Source organism: Sinocyclocheilus grahami, unplaced genomic scaffold (assembly GCF_001515645.1).
Source record: "Sinocyclocheilus grahami isolate Dianchi unplaced genomic scaffold, SAMN03320097.WGS_v1.1 scaffold336.1, whole genome shotgun sequence".
NCBI lineage: Eukaryota > Metazoa > Chordata > Actinopteri > Cypriniformes > Cyprinidae > Sinocyclocheilus > Sinocyclocheilus grahami.
In genome coordinates this window covers 568,519-584,744 of record NW_015505515.1, presented here as the reverse complement: position 1 = coordinate 584,744, position 16,226 = coordinate 568,519, and the positions used below count along the sequence as shown (strand labels likewise).

The 16,226-nt window shown below is 36.4% G+C and overlaps 1 protein-coding gene across 1 annotated transcript in view; it reads right to left on the bottom strand.

Annotated features, from left to right (window-relative positions):
- Nucleotides 1–5,737: 5,737 nt before the first annotated feature.
- Nucleotides 5,738–16,226, bottom strand: part of LOC107602822 (cytospin-A-like) — a 39,961-nt gene continuing 29,472 nt past the window's right edge. The window contains exons 10-15 of the mRNA XM_016295416.1: nucleotides 13,433–13,522; nucleotides 12,389–12,551; nucleotides 12,080–12,182; nucleotides 8,872–8,988; nucleotides 8,619–8,678; nucleotides 5,738–7,606 (exon numbers count right to left, since the gene is read on the bottom strand). Of these exons, the coding sequence (XP_016150902.1) occupies nucleotides 7,517–7,606; nucleotides 8,619–8,678; nucleotides 8,872–8,988; nucleotides 12,080–12,182; nucleotides 12,389–12,551; nucleotides 13,433–13,522 (623 nt within the window). The 3' untranslated portion in view covers nucleotides 5,738–7,516. The remainder of the gene's footprint in view (nucleotides 7,607–8,618; nucleotides 8,679–8,871; nucleotides 8,989–12,079; nucleotides 12,183–12,388; nucleotides 12,552–13,432; nucleotides 13,523–16,226) is intronic.

Here is a 16,226-nt window from a genome sequence, read left to right as displayed (position 1 = left end):
AGTTAAAAATCTTTGTTTGTGTTCTGCTGAAGAAACAAAGTCACCTACATCTTGGATGCCTTGGGGGTAAGTAGATAAACATCAAATTTTCATTTTTGGGTGAACTATCCCTTTAAAACCAGCTTAAACCAGTAAAATTAGATTTTAAGTGTGCACTTTCAGTGGGATTATGCTGGTCTAACTGGTTTGATGTTTCAAAAAATGCTGGTCAACCAGAGAGCAGAATGCTGGCTAAGCTAGTTAAGGAGTTTGGTGGGGACTTCAGCATCCAAAACATAAGTTGGAATTGTTTTTTAAAGATCATTATTTGGTGTATTTGGTGTAACAGAATATGTTAACATGCTTTAATGTTCAAAAAACACATTATTTTTAAAATACTGTACATTATTGTAGGTTCTCTATGTCCCGCCTCTCTCAAATGCTTCATTTTCAACAAAGTCCCTCCTTCCGACAAGTGCAGTCTGCTCTGATTGGCCAGCTGACCCAGTGCATTGTGATTGGCCGAACACTGCAAGCACTCCTCGGAAATGTAAGTGATGCTCTGGAGGTTGCTGTTGAGGCCCACTGCCCAGCAGACCAACACGTTGCCCAGGACCGAGAGCAGGGCAATCAGCAGCTCCAGAATCATGTACAACACGTCGAAGACATTGTTCAGCATGGTGAGCTTGCTGGGGAGAAACGACGATGCCTCGCCTCAATGTCCATAGCTGCAGCTCCACGCAACAGCCACCTCACGAGGCCAGAAGACCAATAATCAAGTGTTACCTTGTTAAAAACGTTCCAGATTGTTGAATCACCAATTAAAAATAAAAACTTGGTAAATATTTTAAAAAGTATCTACAGACATTTCTCCTCAGATTTTTTTAAGAGATATTTGGTATTAAATAATAATTTGAAAATCCATTATGATCCCATGTCATGGCGTTAGATATGATGGTCCAGTCCCTGTTCCATGTGTTGCTTACCAGTCTTTCTATAACATTTAGTATTCCACTGCATTCCCTGGAGAAAAAAAGAAAGGAAATTATGTTATCGACTGGGAACCAAGCCTCTGAAGAGATGGACTGAATAAAAACAGATAAAGTAATTAAAGTTAACACACAATTGATTTCATAACTAATTACAAAGAAATGGCAAGTAACACATTGAATTAAAAGCATTTTCTTGTAAAACATATTCCAAGATTCTGTTATTTACAAACTTTTAAAAATATATATTTTTAATGTGTACATGATCGAGAAATGCTTCATGCTCTAATTGTAAAGCATTTCATTATTGATGACAATAAGGTTGATGTTTGATCTGAGGAAAGAAAGAGATTAGTCAACCGTTTTAAGTTATTGTTGACACTGACAACAATATGGTGTTTTAAGTAAACAATACAGAGTGCACAGAAGTAACATAACAGAATGTTGAGCTTTTCCTGACGCAAAGCCCTTTCTAGTAAACACAAATGGCAAGCTAATACTTTGAAAAACATGGGAAAACAAAGGAAACTTGAAGTGGATATTCTTTCTCAGACCTTACATTTATCAGACACATCCGTAGTGATGGCCAGAAGCTCTTTCCTTTTGTTTGACTGTTTATGGGAAGTCATTCAGAAGCCCTTAACTGGGAGTCTGAGCTATTTACCCTGGAGTGTTCCCACACTGATGCAGAGATGCTCACCGAGGTTATCCACCTCTGGTTATCCACCTCTATTTATTTATTGCTTTTTTCAAACATTTATTTGCCCATTACAAATCAAAAGAATACAAACCTTTTAATTATTATTAATGGCATTTTTTAATTAGAATTTATATATTATATATGGCTATTGTTAGACATTTACAGGTGGTACGAAGTATGGGGGAGGGATAATGTCATTCTAGAGTGAATTCTATTGGCAAAAATTAAAAAATTAAAAATAATCATAAAAAATCTGGTGCACCTCTGCACACGATAAGTCATAAATGTTTAGTTTTTTTATGAAAGAGAAAAATTTTTATTTGATTTATTATTATTATCATTAGTGTTTGTGAACTTTTAGGAACACATTATTACACAGTTGACCTCAAAGCTGATATACATTGACTAAAAACCACATGGGGTCTTTAACATGCAGTAAAGTATTTGCAACACAATGTCTCCTGACATCCTGACAGTGTTCAATCACGGTTTAATTTCTTAAAACAAGATTCTGCCTTGATAAAAAAAAGAACAAAAATGAAAAATTTGAAAGTGAATAGGTGATTGTCGTAAATAAGAATTGAAAGTGGGGGAGGTGAAAATGATTGTAGCAAACAGGTGAGAAAACATAGTAAACTAGCCAATCTTGATGCCCAGCCTCACAGCCATTGATATGGATCTGTGAGAGTTCAGGGGATGACAATGGGACAACAGAAAAACGGGTCTCCACAACACTGGATGAACCCTTTGACCAGTTTCCCAAAGTACTCTTCTGGTTTCAGTGCTTTGTGTTTACAAAGAAGACCATGTTTAAGCTACTAGGCAGATTGTGACAACCTGTGCCAACACCAGACTCAACAGAGGACCCTTGTGGATGGATGATGGAAAACATCATACATTCATCCATCATTTAGCACAGTCTCAAACTATATCTGGCTCAGAATCCACTTCATTCCTCATACTGATCCCTAACTAAATCAAACACAAAATATCACGGTTTGATAGCAAGCCAATTCAAACACTGCAGATGAAACAGCAGGGCCGGCTCAGAACAAACAGATGTACTTCAGCTGTGTGTGAATTATGGTTTTATAGCCATTTTACTCTCCTTTTACCTCGGCTGATTGATAGGCTCATAAAATGAAAAATGATAATAAAATGCTTAATTTTTCAGTTGAAAATCTGTTTTGATTCTTACGTTCTATGATTTATTTGCTGTTACGAAGTTAAGGGCACAATGTGACTCAAGACAGATATAGAAAATACATTTAATATAAAATTTTTTTCAATATAAATAAAAACTAAACTCAAAACACTAACCCTTAAGATATAAAAATCTACACTTTTTTTCTCTCCAGTATCAGCAAGAATTGTAACCCCCTTTAGGAATGTCAGAAGTAAAAAAAAAAAATATATATATATAAAAATCATAAAAATTAAACAAACTCCATTTGGCTGAACCACTGAAATATTCATAAAACTACACAGGCATCTACAAAAAAATAGCTGTTGAAACACTTCAAACACATCTACACAGAAAATCCTTTATAAAGACTTGCACATCAATGGCAAGCTTGGAAAAGGTTTAACATTATTTAAACTAAATGGTATCTATAAATATGCATCAGTTATCAAATAGTGACTAGTATTGGTTTTGATTTCACTAGTAATCATGCATTACTTTTTTTATGTTAGTCACTACCAACTATTCCATTGCTAAGCAATGTTTGCCATTTTTGTCATTGTATTATTTGGGGAGCTGTTCAGATTTCAACAATTAACTATCCCAATAATAATATTATCTATTGCAGGTTTACTAGTACTTATTTCATACTACTACCTATTTATCAGACCAGAATACAGTATCTAGCATCTATACCAGTTGATATCAGTGATATACAGAAATATACAATGTCTAAAAAAAAAAGTTAAATGATGGTTAACTTTTAACAATATAGAGTGCTGAATCATCACAAAGTTAACAAATTTAAAAGCACAATATAACACTGCATAGGAAGGACACATAGATACTTTGCTGGTGTTTGACGCCGAGTGTTAACATTTGGGCGATTTTGCCGTGTACTTCAGGAAACAGTGTGATGTGTAGTTCATTTACATATTACACTATTAACAATTGGAATACATAAACATACATATCTTGTCTAATAGTTTCTAACAAGTTATAATAAAACTTGAATAGATTCAAGTAACTACTGACTAGAAATAAATTAAGTAGAGATATGTATGAATTAACAATTAAATATATTAGTCACTACTGAAATAAGTATTAGCATCTAAAGAATAGTTACTAGCGGTGAAATTTTAAAATATGCTATTACTTACTAGAAAAAAAAATACTGGTTTAAAAAGATGTATAGGCTATAACAAAATAGTGTTTTAAATGCTAAATTAGCTTGCCATACAGGGCAGTTTCACTGCAGTATACTGTATATGGCACTGCAAGTTAGCGCTGAAAACTTAGCCTACATTTAATATACAATAGGCCTATATAATTCAATAATACTATATATTGTCATTTTTAAAGGCCGTTTTTAAATCACACGTCTGTAATTGGGGCCGTTCTAAAATATTTTGATGCTTGTAAAACTGGGCACAACGTGCGTTTTAACTTTTAAAAACAATTTAACCTAAATGATTCTCTTCAATATTAAAAATGCACTTAAGCCGTGCACAAATTGTTTAATTGAAATATAATAAAACAAATTCAATTCAATCGAAACCTCGCTGGCTCTATCTACTAAAAATTCTTATTAGTTGTTGGTTTCAACTTACCATCAGAGTTGATAACCCCTGGAATGACTGAATAAGAAAAACAAAATAAGCTGGGAATCCCATTAAGATGAAAAGGCAACCCCTCGGAAAAAGAAATACAAAAACTTGGAAGTCCTCAGAGATTCATGATGATTCGTGAATGACTCCGTCGGCGCGTGTGTGATTCGGTAAAGTCGACACCAGCAGTGAGAGCTGACAGACTACAGGACCCCTGTGAGAGCTAGTGACTGACCAATCCAGAGCCGGAGCCCAGCATTTCCACACTGGACGACTGGTAAGATACTGATACCGCTTCTTCCTGTGATCAAGTATCAGGGAAACAACTGAGCTGCGAGTGCTAGGTCTCTTCTGTGATTAAACTGAAAGCAAACTTACAAGACAGAATTTAGTATAAGTAGCCTACAGTATTCAAATTAGCTTCCTGAATAATTTTGGATATTTTGTATTGACCATTTAATTAGTTTTGTTAAGATTTACCAATAATTTAAATGGAAAACTTACTGTCTATAACAGTTTCTCTGAAGCTTTAAATTGTTCATCCATCACTCAGGTAATTTCATATTGACAAATGAAGGTACGAATGCAATTTTGTTTTCTTTCCCGTCCATGACCTGTCTTCAGGACAACTTGAGAGCAAGTCCCACAGTTAAGCCAGACATATTTAGGTCAATCTGGGTTCCATTCACATGTGTGACTTTAAAGAAAATCAATCGTGGTACAGACAATAGGGCTCTGTGAAGGAAAGCAGGCCAATTTGTCTCATTCAGGACAAAATGCAACTTTTTTTACTCTCTGTAATGACTGACATCACATCTAATCTTAGAAATGTACTAATCATGCTGCAGAACAATAAAGAACAAGAGCTAAACTCATAAACACCCACCATCTCCTTGCCTCAGACCTTTTGCTGGTTTTAAATGACCTGTTAAATGTGTTTAGGACAAAGATTAGAAAAGCCTTCCAGCCAAATGGGAGGGTAACCACAATGCATTACAATACTTGAATTTCCAGTCCGGAAAGGGGCTGGGAATTAATTAAAACCTGATTTTTGTTATTTCTATATAATCCAAGCTGTTCACTGATTCATAGACCAATTAAATCAATCTTTGAAAAGTGAACGCCAAAAAAAAATTGCTGCAGAACTAAAATGCGAGAATTAAAATATGATAATGCAAAGAAAAACGTTTATACACCAGGTGACCGATTCATTTCGGAGGAAGAGCATATTGATTGCTCTTCACATTTATTTAGAAAAAGGAAATAATTGTACCCTTTTTATTAAGATAATGCTCTCACAATGATAATAAACCTAAACAAATGGCAGCAAAAGAAAGTTCAGCATTCAAGAACAGAAAACTGGTGTAAATTAACAATCTAAAAGGCAACAGAGCTGTATTACATTCATATTAATGTGATGAAAGCTGGATGAAGTACATTAAACAGACATATACAGAACGCAGGTCCAACTCAACATGTCTCTGGTTTAGTAAATTAAGCTGATATGCGGCTTATGAACAAAACATTTGGTCAGGCTTTATTTGGGAGAAATATAAAGATTAATCTGACACTTACTTTTAATTATTATGTGATCATGGTGCAAAGGTAAAGTAGCTCAGTAATGCAGTTTAGAATAAATCTTAAATGCTTACCAGGGAAACTGCAGATTTGTCTTTCAGATGTTTGAGAGCTAAAAACGGCTGCTTAGTTGCACACCCTGGAATTTGAATAGGAATTATTTCAAACACTGTGAAATACTTCCTGAGGAATGGAAATATTACATAGCCTATTGAAGGAATCAAAAGGGTTTAGAAAATAAGAGCCATACCTCACATTTTTTCAATGGATTCATGAAAAATTCCTATTTTATCATTACTGTTTTTTATTTTCAGGTCTTGTATTACCTTTAAAGTGTTATTTGCAGACAGGTGGGAAACGTCAAAGTCTTTCAAACTCATGAAAAGAGAGCGATGCCTGAATTCAGCACAGCTGGAAAACAGGATATATGTGACAACTGTGATTTTTCTCACTCAGACCGAAACTCTTCCATATTAATGCACTGGAATGTAGCTTCATTTACATTTTGAATTAGTGCACGTAAAATGATTTTTGTGCTTTGCAAACAATAAAATGTGCGGGTACTGGTAGAGTACTGCATGAAAATCACATATGATTATTCATCTTGATAAATATCAATAAGACTTTCTTATCCTGAGAAAGAACATAACATTTGATTAGTACATAAAAAAGTTAGCTTGCAAACAAAAAGACATTGTGACAGATTTCATTTTTGGTATACTGTTTCAGACTAATACACCGGACAGTACATGCACATGTGCTGCTAATCTGAATATAGCGTTTACTACAGTATCATGCTGTTGGTGAGCAGCACTAATGTCATATGAAATGGCTCATCGGGTTACATAAGCTTATTGCTGACCTCCCTATTTAATATGTAGTATTTCAAGCCAAGATCCATCACAGTTGTAACATTAATGTGCCCATGATGGGCTTTCAAAACAATCCTGTAAAAAAAGTGACTGACTGTGTGCTATAGTGAATAACTCCTATTAGTGTACAATTCTCCTCTACTGAAGTGCTACTCCAATGAAGTGTTTCAATTAGGCACTGCTTTGAGCAATCCACACATCTCGTTCTTTTAAAACAAGTTCCACGGCTGTGAATTAAGGTGAAGTACTTGCTCCAAACGTATGTCTGGAAGCAAGAACTCAGGGTGGCAAAAGGCACGGGGTCGCAGGCGGGTCCACGCTGTTCCTTAAGACTGATTTCAATCATCCACACCACAAATTAGTAGATGTAGTCTGTAGTGTTAGAGTCACGCGACAGTGAGTTGAAGCATTATCAAGGCAAACTGATTCGGTTCCACTGTAGAGGTTTTTCTTTGATGTATCGATGTCATATCAGCATATGTTAAGTGAAGTGTCCTTGTGAAGGGTTTAATATGACTTTGTGCTAGGATTAGGCTTAGATGATATGGTGGGAAGTTGCACTCGGGTTAGTTGGTGGAAATTTGTACAATCTATAAAAGTACATGTGCTCAGGTCTCAAAATACTTGTAGATAGAGGTGACGTAAGTCATTACACTCTGCCAGTCCGGTCTTTCTGTATGGACCATGTCATTGATGTCCTGAAAGAGAAAGAGAGAGAATGTAAATTAATATTAAAGTGCATTTGATTGAAGTGTGTTGCATAATATCACTTATTAACTAAAAATTCTGTCATTTTAATACACTACCATTCACAAATTTCCAGTAAGATTTTTTTTTTTTTTTTTGAATGAATGAACACTTTTATTCAGCAAGGAATTCAGAAATTGAATAAAAGCTGATTTCCATTTCAAACAAATGCTTTCCATTCAAGTCCTAAAAAAAAGTCTGACAAAATTTCAACACCGATAATAAAAGGAAATGTTTCTTGAGCAGCAAATCAGCATATTACAAAGATTTCAGGAAGATTGCGTAACACTGAAAACTGAAATTTTAGCTTTGCTATCATATAAATCATAAAAAAAAAATATTACAATAGAAAACAGTTGTTTTAAATTGCAGTAATATTTTACAATATTACTCTTTTTGCTGTATTTTTTATTAAAAAAAAGGTGCGGCCTTGGTGAGCATAAGAGATTTTTAAAAAATGTAGAATTGTAGTGTATTACGATCTCACAAATGTCTATAAAAACTCACTTGTTATATATCCAATTTTAGGCAAACTATAACATGAACAATTTATATTCCTCATGGAAATGTCCAATGATTTTTAATATTTATTTGTATGACTTGCTTCAATCCTCAAGAGCTTCAGAGGTGCTTTCAGTATGTGCATGCCAAACTTATTGTTTAAGTAGTTCACAATAGAGAAGAAATAATTCTATACAGTGACCTACAAGTAAACACCGCTGGCTGATAATGAAGTGTTTCCAGCTTTTCACCTGCTGACAGTTTACAGGATGGGAGTGGATGACAGAAATATTCCAACTTGAAGATTAATAGAGTGCCTCGGATCTGCATTAGGTCTTTGTGCACATTGCTCCAGTGCAAACCGGAGCTCCTGAACATGCCTATTTGTGTGCAGACTACAGACTTACTGCATCAGCTGGCCTGAATGAGCTGTTGTGATCAAGCTAATGCAAAACCTCTTACCAGAGTGGACTTGATTCCTACACTTTCTGCTGCTTGGAAGGCCAGGGTGAAATTTCGTCTCTGAAAACAGAAATAAATAGTTATGAGATTAGCTCTCATAGATCTGTTCTCTCAGGCTTGAAAAATCTTTTGGCCACTTGGTTTGATTTTTTTTTATTTATGCAATGACATTCAAGTGTCCAAATACTTTTTGGGGCCACTGAATAAGTGCTATATGGCACGGTCATGATGCAGAAATCAGTAGTGTACTTGCCTTGTCTTGACTGTTCAGCTCTTGATAGGGAATATGAGCAGGCAGATATGTGTGAAGGACAGCGCAGAAGGCCAGTCCATCATTCCAGCTGCTACTAAAGTTGGTAATGTCGATATTCTGTGTAACAAACAGACATGACAGAGTTCATATAAGCCTCCTGGACTCTACCAAAAACTAAAAATGTAGGATTATGAAAATAAAGCTTCAGTACATTTAAAACCAGATTAGAAAGGGTTTCAACATGACACACCAGGTTTAAGTCATGAAATGTGTGCAATTCAGTGTGGTAACATTCAATGGAACATTTCTCCAATTTGCAAAATTTACTCATCTTCCTGTGGTGTAAAATGAATCAGGTTTCCTGTTCATAGCTTCGCCCACAACCTCTTTTATGCACTTAAGAGCAAAATAGCATGTTTCAGATCCATTTCTACAAATGTCCACAATGTCTTGACTTCTACTTTTCACCTTAATGTCTGGCAGAACGGCAGACTTCAGCCTCCCAGACATCCTTCTTTAGGGACGAGTAGTTAGTGCTGAATGGAATAAAGTAGCTTCTTTTGTTTCCACATTATTTTGATGCTTAAATTTAATACAAAGCATCAAGCCACTTCTCTTCCGTTCCACTTTGATAACCATCAGTTGTGATCACAGCTCATAGTTTCACATGTGGGTAAAGACTTGGTGGTTAACAACCAAAAACATGAGGACAAACTCATGTTTACTCTACTTTTAAAATGATTCTTAAAGGGCACCTATTATCAGTGGTGGCTCGTCGGGGGAGGCACAGCTTCCCCATAATTTTGAGGTGAAAATGGGAGGACGACTCCCAATTCATTTCAGTTCATGTCTCAGAATGTGTATTTTTTGTTTGTAATTTCACAGTTGTAATACCATAAAGTGAAAGCGCCACTTTTCTAGCGCGAATGTGCCGAATCTGCTGATGTAATTGCAACCACTAATGATAGAGAAGGGTAGGGGGAGGCCAGGGGAGAGATGAGCTCTCGTGCCTCCGTTGGTAAAAAAAATTAGCCAATCACCATCGAGTGTTCACTTTCAGCGCTGAGGAGTGTTGAGAAAAGAAACCTTGTAACGGAGGCTAGCCTCCCTTCTGATATCAACCAAACATCATAGAGACGTAAATTAGGTGATATTAGTTTGAACGTCTGCCGATGCGCTGATAATGTACCAAGTACTTATGATGAGTAGCGATATTGAATATTTGATCGCCAACAGATTTACCAAGCTGTCATTCAAACAGTATACATACAAATTTAGGGAAAACAGCCTAAACTGGATATAGGCTACAGCAGTCGGCTTAATTAAATGGCGCAACTGGCAGCTCTCTTTTAACACAGATTTTTAAGAAGGGATGGATGTTTGCTTCAAGTGATAGGCCAGGTAAGTGAAATTATAATATCTTGCTGTATGTATGTCGTTTTCTTTACGTTTTCTGACTAAAAGCAACCAAAAAGTCATTTTAAAGTAGTTAAGCAAATTATAATAATAATAATCGGCAGGGATCCCAGACCAATACAATTAGTGTGCCTGCTCTATTTTAAAACCCACGAGCCGCCACTGCCTATTATGCAAAATCCACTTTTACATGGTGTTTGGACTAGTGTTGTCAAAAGTACTGACTTCGGTACCAGTCGGTACTGCAATTTTAAAAACGTCCATTTCCCGCTAACATTTGAGCGCTGTTGAGTGGATTCTTAAACACCGCTGATTGGACATAGTGCAATAGTGGGCATAGTGCACAGATATGACTGTGATTGGCTACAATGATCATCGCTTCATGTTCTTCGCCGAGCGCTCACACAGAAGCTCACAGGAAAACCGCATCTATCAGCAGATCCCTAATACATTTCAAACGCTCCTGTGTGCTTCTGTGTGAGCGCTCGGTGAAGAGCATGAAACGATGATCATTGTAGCCAATCACAGTCATATCTGTTGAGCGCGTGAACACTATGTCCAATAAGCGGTGTTTAAGAATCCACTCAACAGCACTCAAATGTTTATGTCTGCGCAAATCATTTCACTCCAGACTCCGCTGTGAATGTCACGTCGTTATAGTGCTTAGCGTTGTAACCGTAGTTGTGTGCATATGTTATCAAAGTATTTTAATTGATCAGCGCACACTTGTGAGATTAGTTCGGTCATGCTGTCTGTTCGGTAGCACGATCGCGCGGCTTGGTCTACTGAGTCGTGCCGATGACAGGTCAGCGCGGCGCAAGCTCTGTAACATCTGTTTCGTCCCACTTTCAGTGCATTTGGCTATTCCTTATGTATGGCTGAACACCGGTTCTCTCGCTCTCAGTCATGTTGCTTTTACCGGCTGTTTATTGCAGTAGGTATGCAATGCAGAGAGATGTTTACGTGACGCCCTCTTCTGGATGGAGACAGGGCGGGAATATGCCGCTCATTTGCATTTCAAGTGATGCACACAAAAACAGCTCTTTTTTTAGATACACCCCAAAAATGTTATTTTCCAGCTGTTATAATAAATGATCTGTGGGGTATTTTGAGCTGTGTTATGTTGTGTAAGGAAAATGTAGTCATTTTCTAAATAAAAATCCCCCTATGATGCAAATTCAATGAGTTTGTTCTCAGAAGTGCTGCTGACGACTCTGTTTTACGTCAAGTGCAATTTAAAGTGCCAGAAAAATCCAGCGGACTTCCTGGTGAGGATCTTGATAAACAGTGACTATGACAACCACACAAGCTTTTCTAGAAGAGACAGACCTCGTTTAAGAAGTAGGAAAGAGCATTTCACTGAAATCTGAAAAGTGGAAAAAAGATGGATAAACAGGTGTGACATGGGCCAGCATTACAGCTATTGTGGACAAAGATGACATCTGAGATTCAGCGAGAATAAAACTCAATCCAGACCGTCCCAGCTATCAAAAAATCCAACATGAAACTGACAACAGCTACAATATAGTATGAGGACAGAGAGGAACACAACAACTTCAACGAATCTTAATGGTAATCTAGCAATGTGCTTTTTAAAGTATAGATTAATTATATAAATTAATATACATTAACAGTTAAATATCATATACATATAAGTATATAAGTAAATCTAAGTATATATTTTTAATATAAGTTTTTAAATATAAATATCAGATAAAAAATATATATATAACAAAATATAATATAATATAATATAATATTCTGCTTCTATTTTACATGTCATAATACAAACCTGATAACCCTCTGATTTCTTCTGACACCACCTCAGCAGTGCATTTCTTTTAGAACCACCATATTCACGAGCCAAAGCTGACAGCGGGTCTTTTCGCTCCTCCCTACACAGAAAAACAAACCAAAAAAATTAGCAACCATGTTATTATCAACACAGAAGAAGCATTCCAGCATTTTAGATTCATATCATGGAATAAGTGGTCAAGGGATATGTTCATTGATATCAGTGACATTTATATGAGAATCAAATAAAATTGTTTATGATACAGCATGTGTGTGGGTTACAGTGAGTTATCGGGCAGGTGCGTACCGAAGGCGGCTGCGTGCTGTGGGGTTGACAGAGGCTGTGGGGGAAGAGGAAGACGACAGGGAGAGAGGAGGTGCAGCAGAACCCATGGCCATCAGAGAGGAAGCTGGGCCTCCATCAGGAGCACTGATATCCCTCTTCGCCTCTTCGCTGCTTCTTCTAGACACTAAACAGAGGAGAGAGAAAAAGTTTAAATTATCTTTTGGGTAACAGTAGTCCTGTTCTTTTGGTTTACATTAACAGAAAAATAATAAAATTAATCTCTGTCTTAAAAAGACATTAAAAGTCACGTGCATCAATTATGAAATGTAATGACTGATTAGATTTACTATAACAATGCAACAAAGTATAAGTTGCAAAGTGTTTCCTGCATGGATGCATTCTTTCCAGTTACATTATTGTCTTCAAAATATGAAAACAAGTACAAATAGTGCCAAAATATTTAAATTGAATCAAACTATGACCAAATTTCAGATTTTTACGCTACATTTCACCATTTATAAAAAAAATGTAATGTAACTGGATTGTTGTCAGAGCAAATGTTTGCAACGAATGTACACATCTGTCCAAAAGTTTGGAGTCTGTAATGTTTTTCTCATTTATTTGATCAAAAATACAGTAAAATCTGTAATACTGTGAAATATTATTACAATTTAAAATGTATTTTATTCCTATGATGGCAAAGCTGTATTTTCAGCATCATTACTCCAGTCTTCAGTGTCACATAATCCTTCGGAAATCATTCTAATATGATAATTTGCTGCTCAAGAAACATTTCCTATTATGATCATATTATTATTATTTTTAAAACAGCTGTGCTGCTTAATATTTTTGTCATCTTTTGTGACATTATAAAATGTGTTTACTTTCACTTTTGATCCACTTAATGCATTATTGCTGGATAAAAGTTAACGTCTTTCAAAAAAAAAAAAAAAATGTATGTATGAATAAAACATTACAGCACTGACTATATGAGTGCATTAGTTGAGTGTTTATACTAAGCATAGCATCTATATTAGTTTAATTTGAAATAGGTCTAAGCTTCACCTGTGATAGTCTTTGATGTGTCCATGCTTGAGACTCTCTGAAGAGCTGAAGCGGGACGACTGCCGTTGGCTGCTCTTAGTAGATGCTCAGCTGCAGAAAGAGAAAGAGACGAGATATAATATCATAATCAGGATTTCAATATCTGTTATCAGTTCATCTGGGAGCTAAATAGGATTCCGGCAGTAATAGGAAAGAACACAATGAAAGAAAAAAAAATGAATGTTGCAGTCTATAAACACACAATGCTAACTTGACAAATTGACAATAAAATGTTATTGCACATTAAATCAATGACAATCAAATGCTATTACATTTATAATCAAAGAAATCAATCTATAAAAATGAAAGGAACATTATAGGGGGGAAAAGACTAATGTTGACAGCCAGTGAGTCTCAATAGCAGTCAAGGGTTAGACAGGGCAAACGATCACCGCCGCAAGAAAGCCATCCCGCCAATCAAAACACGGTAATTTCCACAAAGGTTGATAAGAGTTTCCAATAAGCTGCCGAACGTAAAAACAAGCATGACAAGAGGGCTCTATGCCCTCTCTCACACTTTCACAAACACGCACTGCCTCCATTTCCAGCATAATAATAGTGAAAATGAGTGGGGAGGGGGCACTGAAACCCGAGTATTTGTTCATACTTGGTGTATTTTCGCATGAGTTATCACATCTGAGGTCACCATGAGTTCAGTGTTGCTTTTGCGGGGTCATAAACTTCTGGTGTCGGGAAAGCAGCTGTCTTTTACTAAGAAACTACCTCCTAGATTCAAATCCCACAACGTCCACCCCATTGAAACTTCTGGAAAATCTGAGTGCTATGATTCACATTATGCGTTTTTGTTTTTGCAACGGGTTATAAAAAAAAAAGAACTAAAAAGCAGTCATTTGTTCATATACCAGGTCAAGGTGGAGTGGCACAACAAGAGCTCCACACCTTTTGACTAACACATTTCCAGTTTGTTGTGAAAATTTTATAGACATAGAACATTTTATTTTATATACAAACCCAATTCCAAAAAAGTTGGGACACTGTACAAATTGTGAGTAAAAAAGGAATGGAATAATTTACAAATCTCATAAACTTATATTTTATTCACAATAGAATATAGATAACATATCAAATGTTGAAAGTGAGACATTTTGAAATGTCATGCCAAATATTGGCTCATTTTGGATTTCATGAGAGCTATACATTCCAAAAAAGTTGGGACAGGTAGCAATAAGAGGCCGGAAAAGTTAAATGTACATATAAGGAACAGCTGGAGGACCAATTTGCAACTTATTAGGTCAATTGGCAACATGATTGGGTATAAAAAGAGCCTCTCAGAGTGGCAGTGTCTCTCAGAAGTCAAGATGGGCAGAGGATCACCAATTCCCCCAATGCTGCGGCGAAAAATAGTGGAGCAATATCAGAAAAGAGTTTCTCAGAGAAAAATTGCAAAGAGTTTGAAGTTATCATCATCTACAGTGCATAATATCATCCAAAGATTCAGAGAATCTGGAACAATCTCTGTGCGTAAGGGTCAAGGCCGGAAAACCATACTGGATGCCCATGATCTTCGGGCCCTTAGACGGCACTGCATCACATACAGGAATGCTACTGTAATGGAAATCACAACATGGGCTCAGGAATACTTCCAGAAAACAATGTCGGTGAACACAATCCACCGTGCCATTCGCCGTTGCCGGCTAAAACTCTATAGGTCAAAAAAGAAGCCATATCTAAACATGATCCAGAAGCACAGGCGTTTTCTCTGGGCCAAGGCTCATTTAAAATAGACTGTGGCAAAGTAGAAAACTGTTCTGTGGTCAGACTAATCAAAATTTGAAGTTCTTTTTGGAAAACTGGGACGCCATGTCATCCGGACTAAAGAGGACAAGGACAACCCAAGCTGTTATCAGCGCTCAGTTCAGAAGCCTGCATCTCTGATGGTATGGGGTTGCATGAGTGCGTGTGGCATGGGCAGCTTACACATCTGGAAAGGCACCATCAATGCTGAAAGGTATATCCAAGTTCTAGAACAACATATGCTCCCATCCAGACGTCGTCTCTTTCAGGGAAGACCTTGCATTTTCCAACATGACAATGCCAGACCACATACTGCATCAATTACAACATCATGGCTGCGTAGAAGAAGGATCCGGGTACTGAAATGATCAGCCTGCAGTCCAGATCTTTCACCCATAGAAAACATTTGGCGCATCATAAAGAGGAAGATGCGACAAAGAAGACCTAAGACAGTTGAGCAACTAGAAGCCTGTATTAGACAAGAATGGGACAACATTCCTATTCCTAAACTTGAGCAACTTGTCTCCTCAGTCCCCAGACGTTTGCAGACTGTTATAAAAAGAAGAGGGGATGCCACACAGTGGTAAACATGGCCTTGTCCCAACTTTTTTGAGATGTGCTGATGCCATGAAATTTAAAATCAACTTATTTTCCATACATTTTCTCAGTTTAAACATTTGATATGTCATCTATGTTGTATTCTGAATAAAACATTGAAATTTGAAACTTCCACATCATTGCATTCTGTCTTTATTCACAATTTGTACAGTGTCCCAACTATTTTGGAATTGGGTTTGTATATTTAATTTAGAATTTAGTGTTTGATAACTTTATTCAATTTCTGTACATTTCCTACTTGCTGAATGGGAACAGGTAAATATGACATCCATTATAATGGGCTTATGTGAAGATTGTTTTAAGTTTACTTAAATTAGAAGTTATTTTTTAAAGTCTAATAAATGTTAAAATTGATAGCTCTCAATTATACTGTAATGTTGAA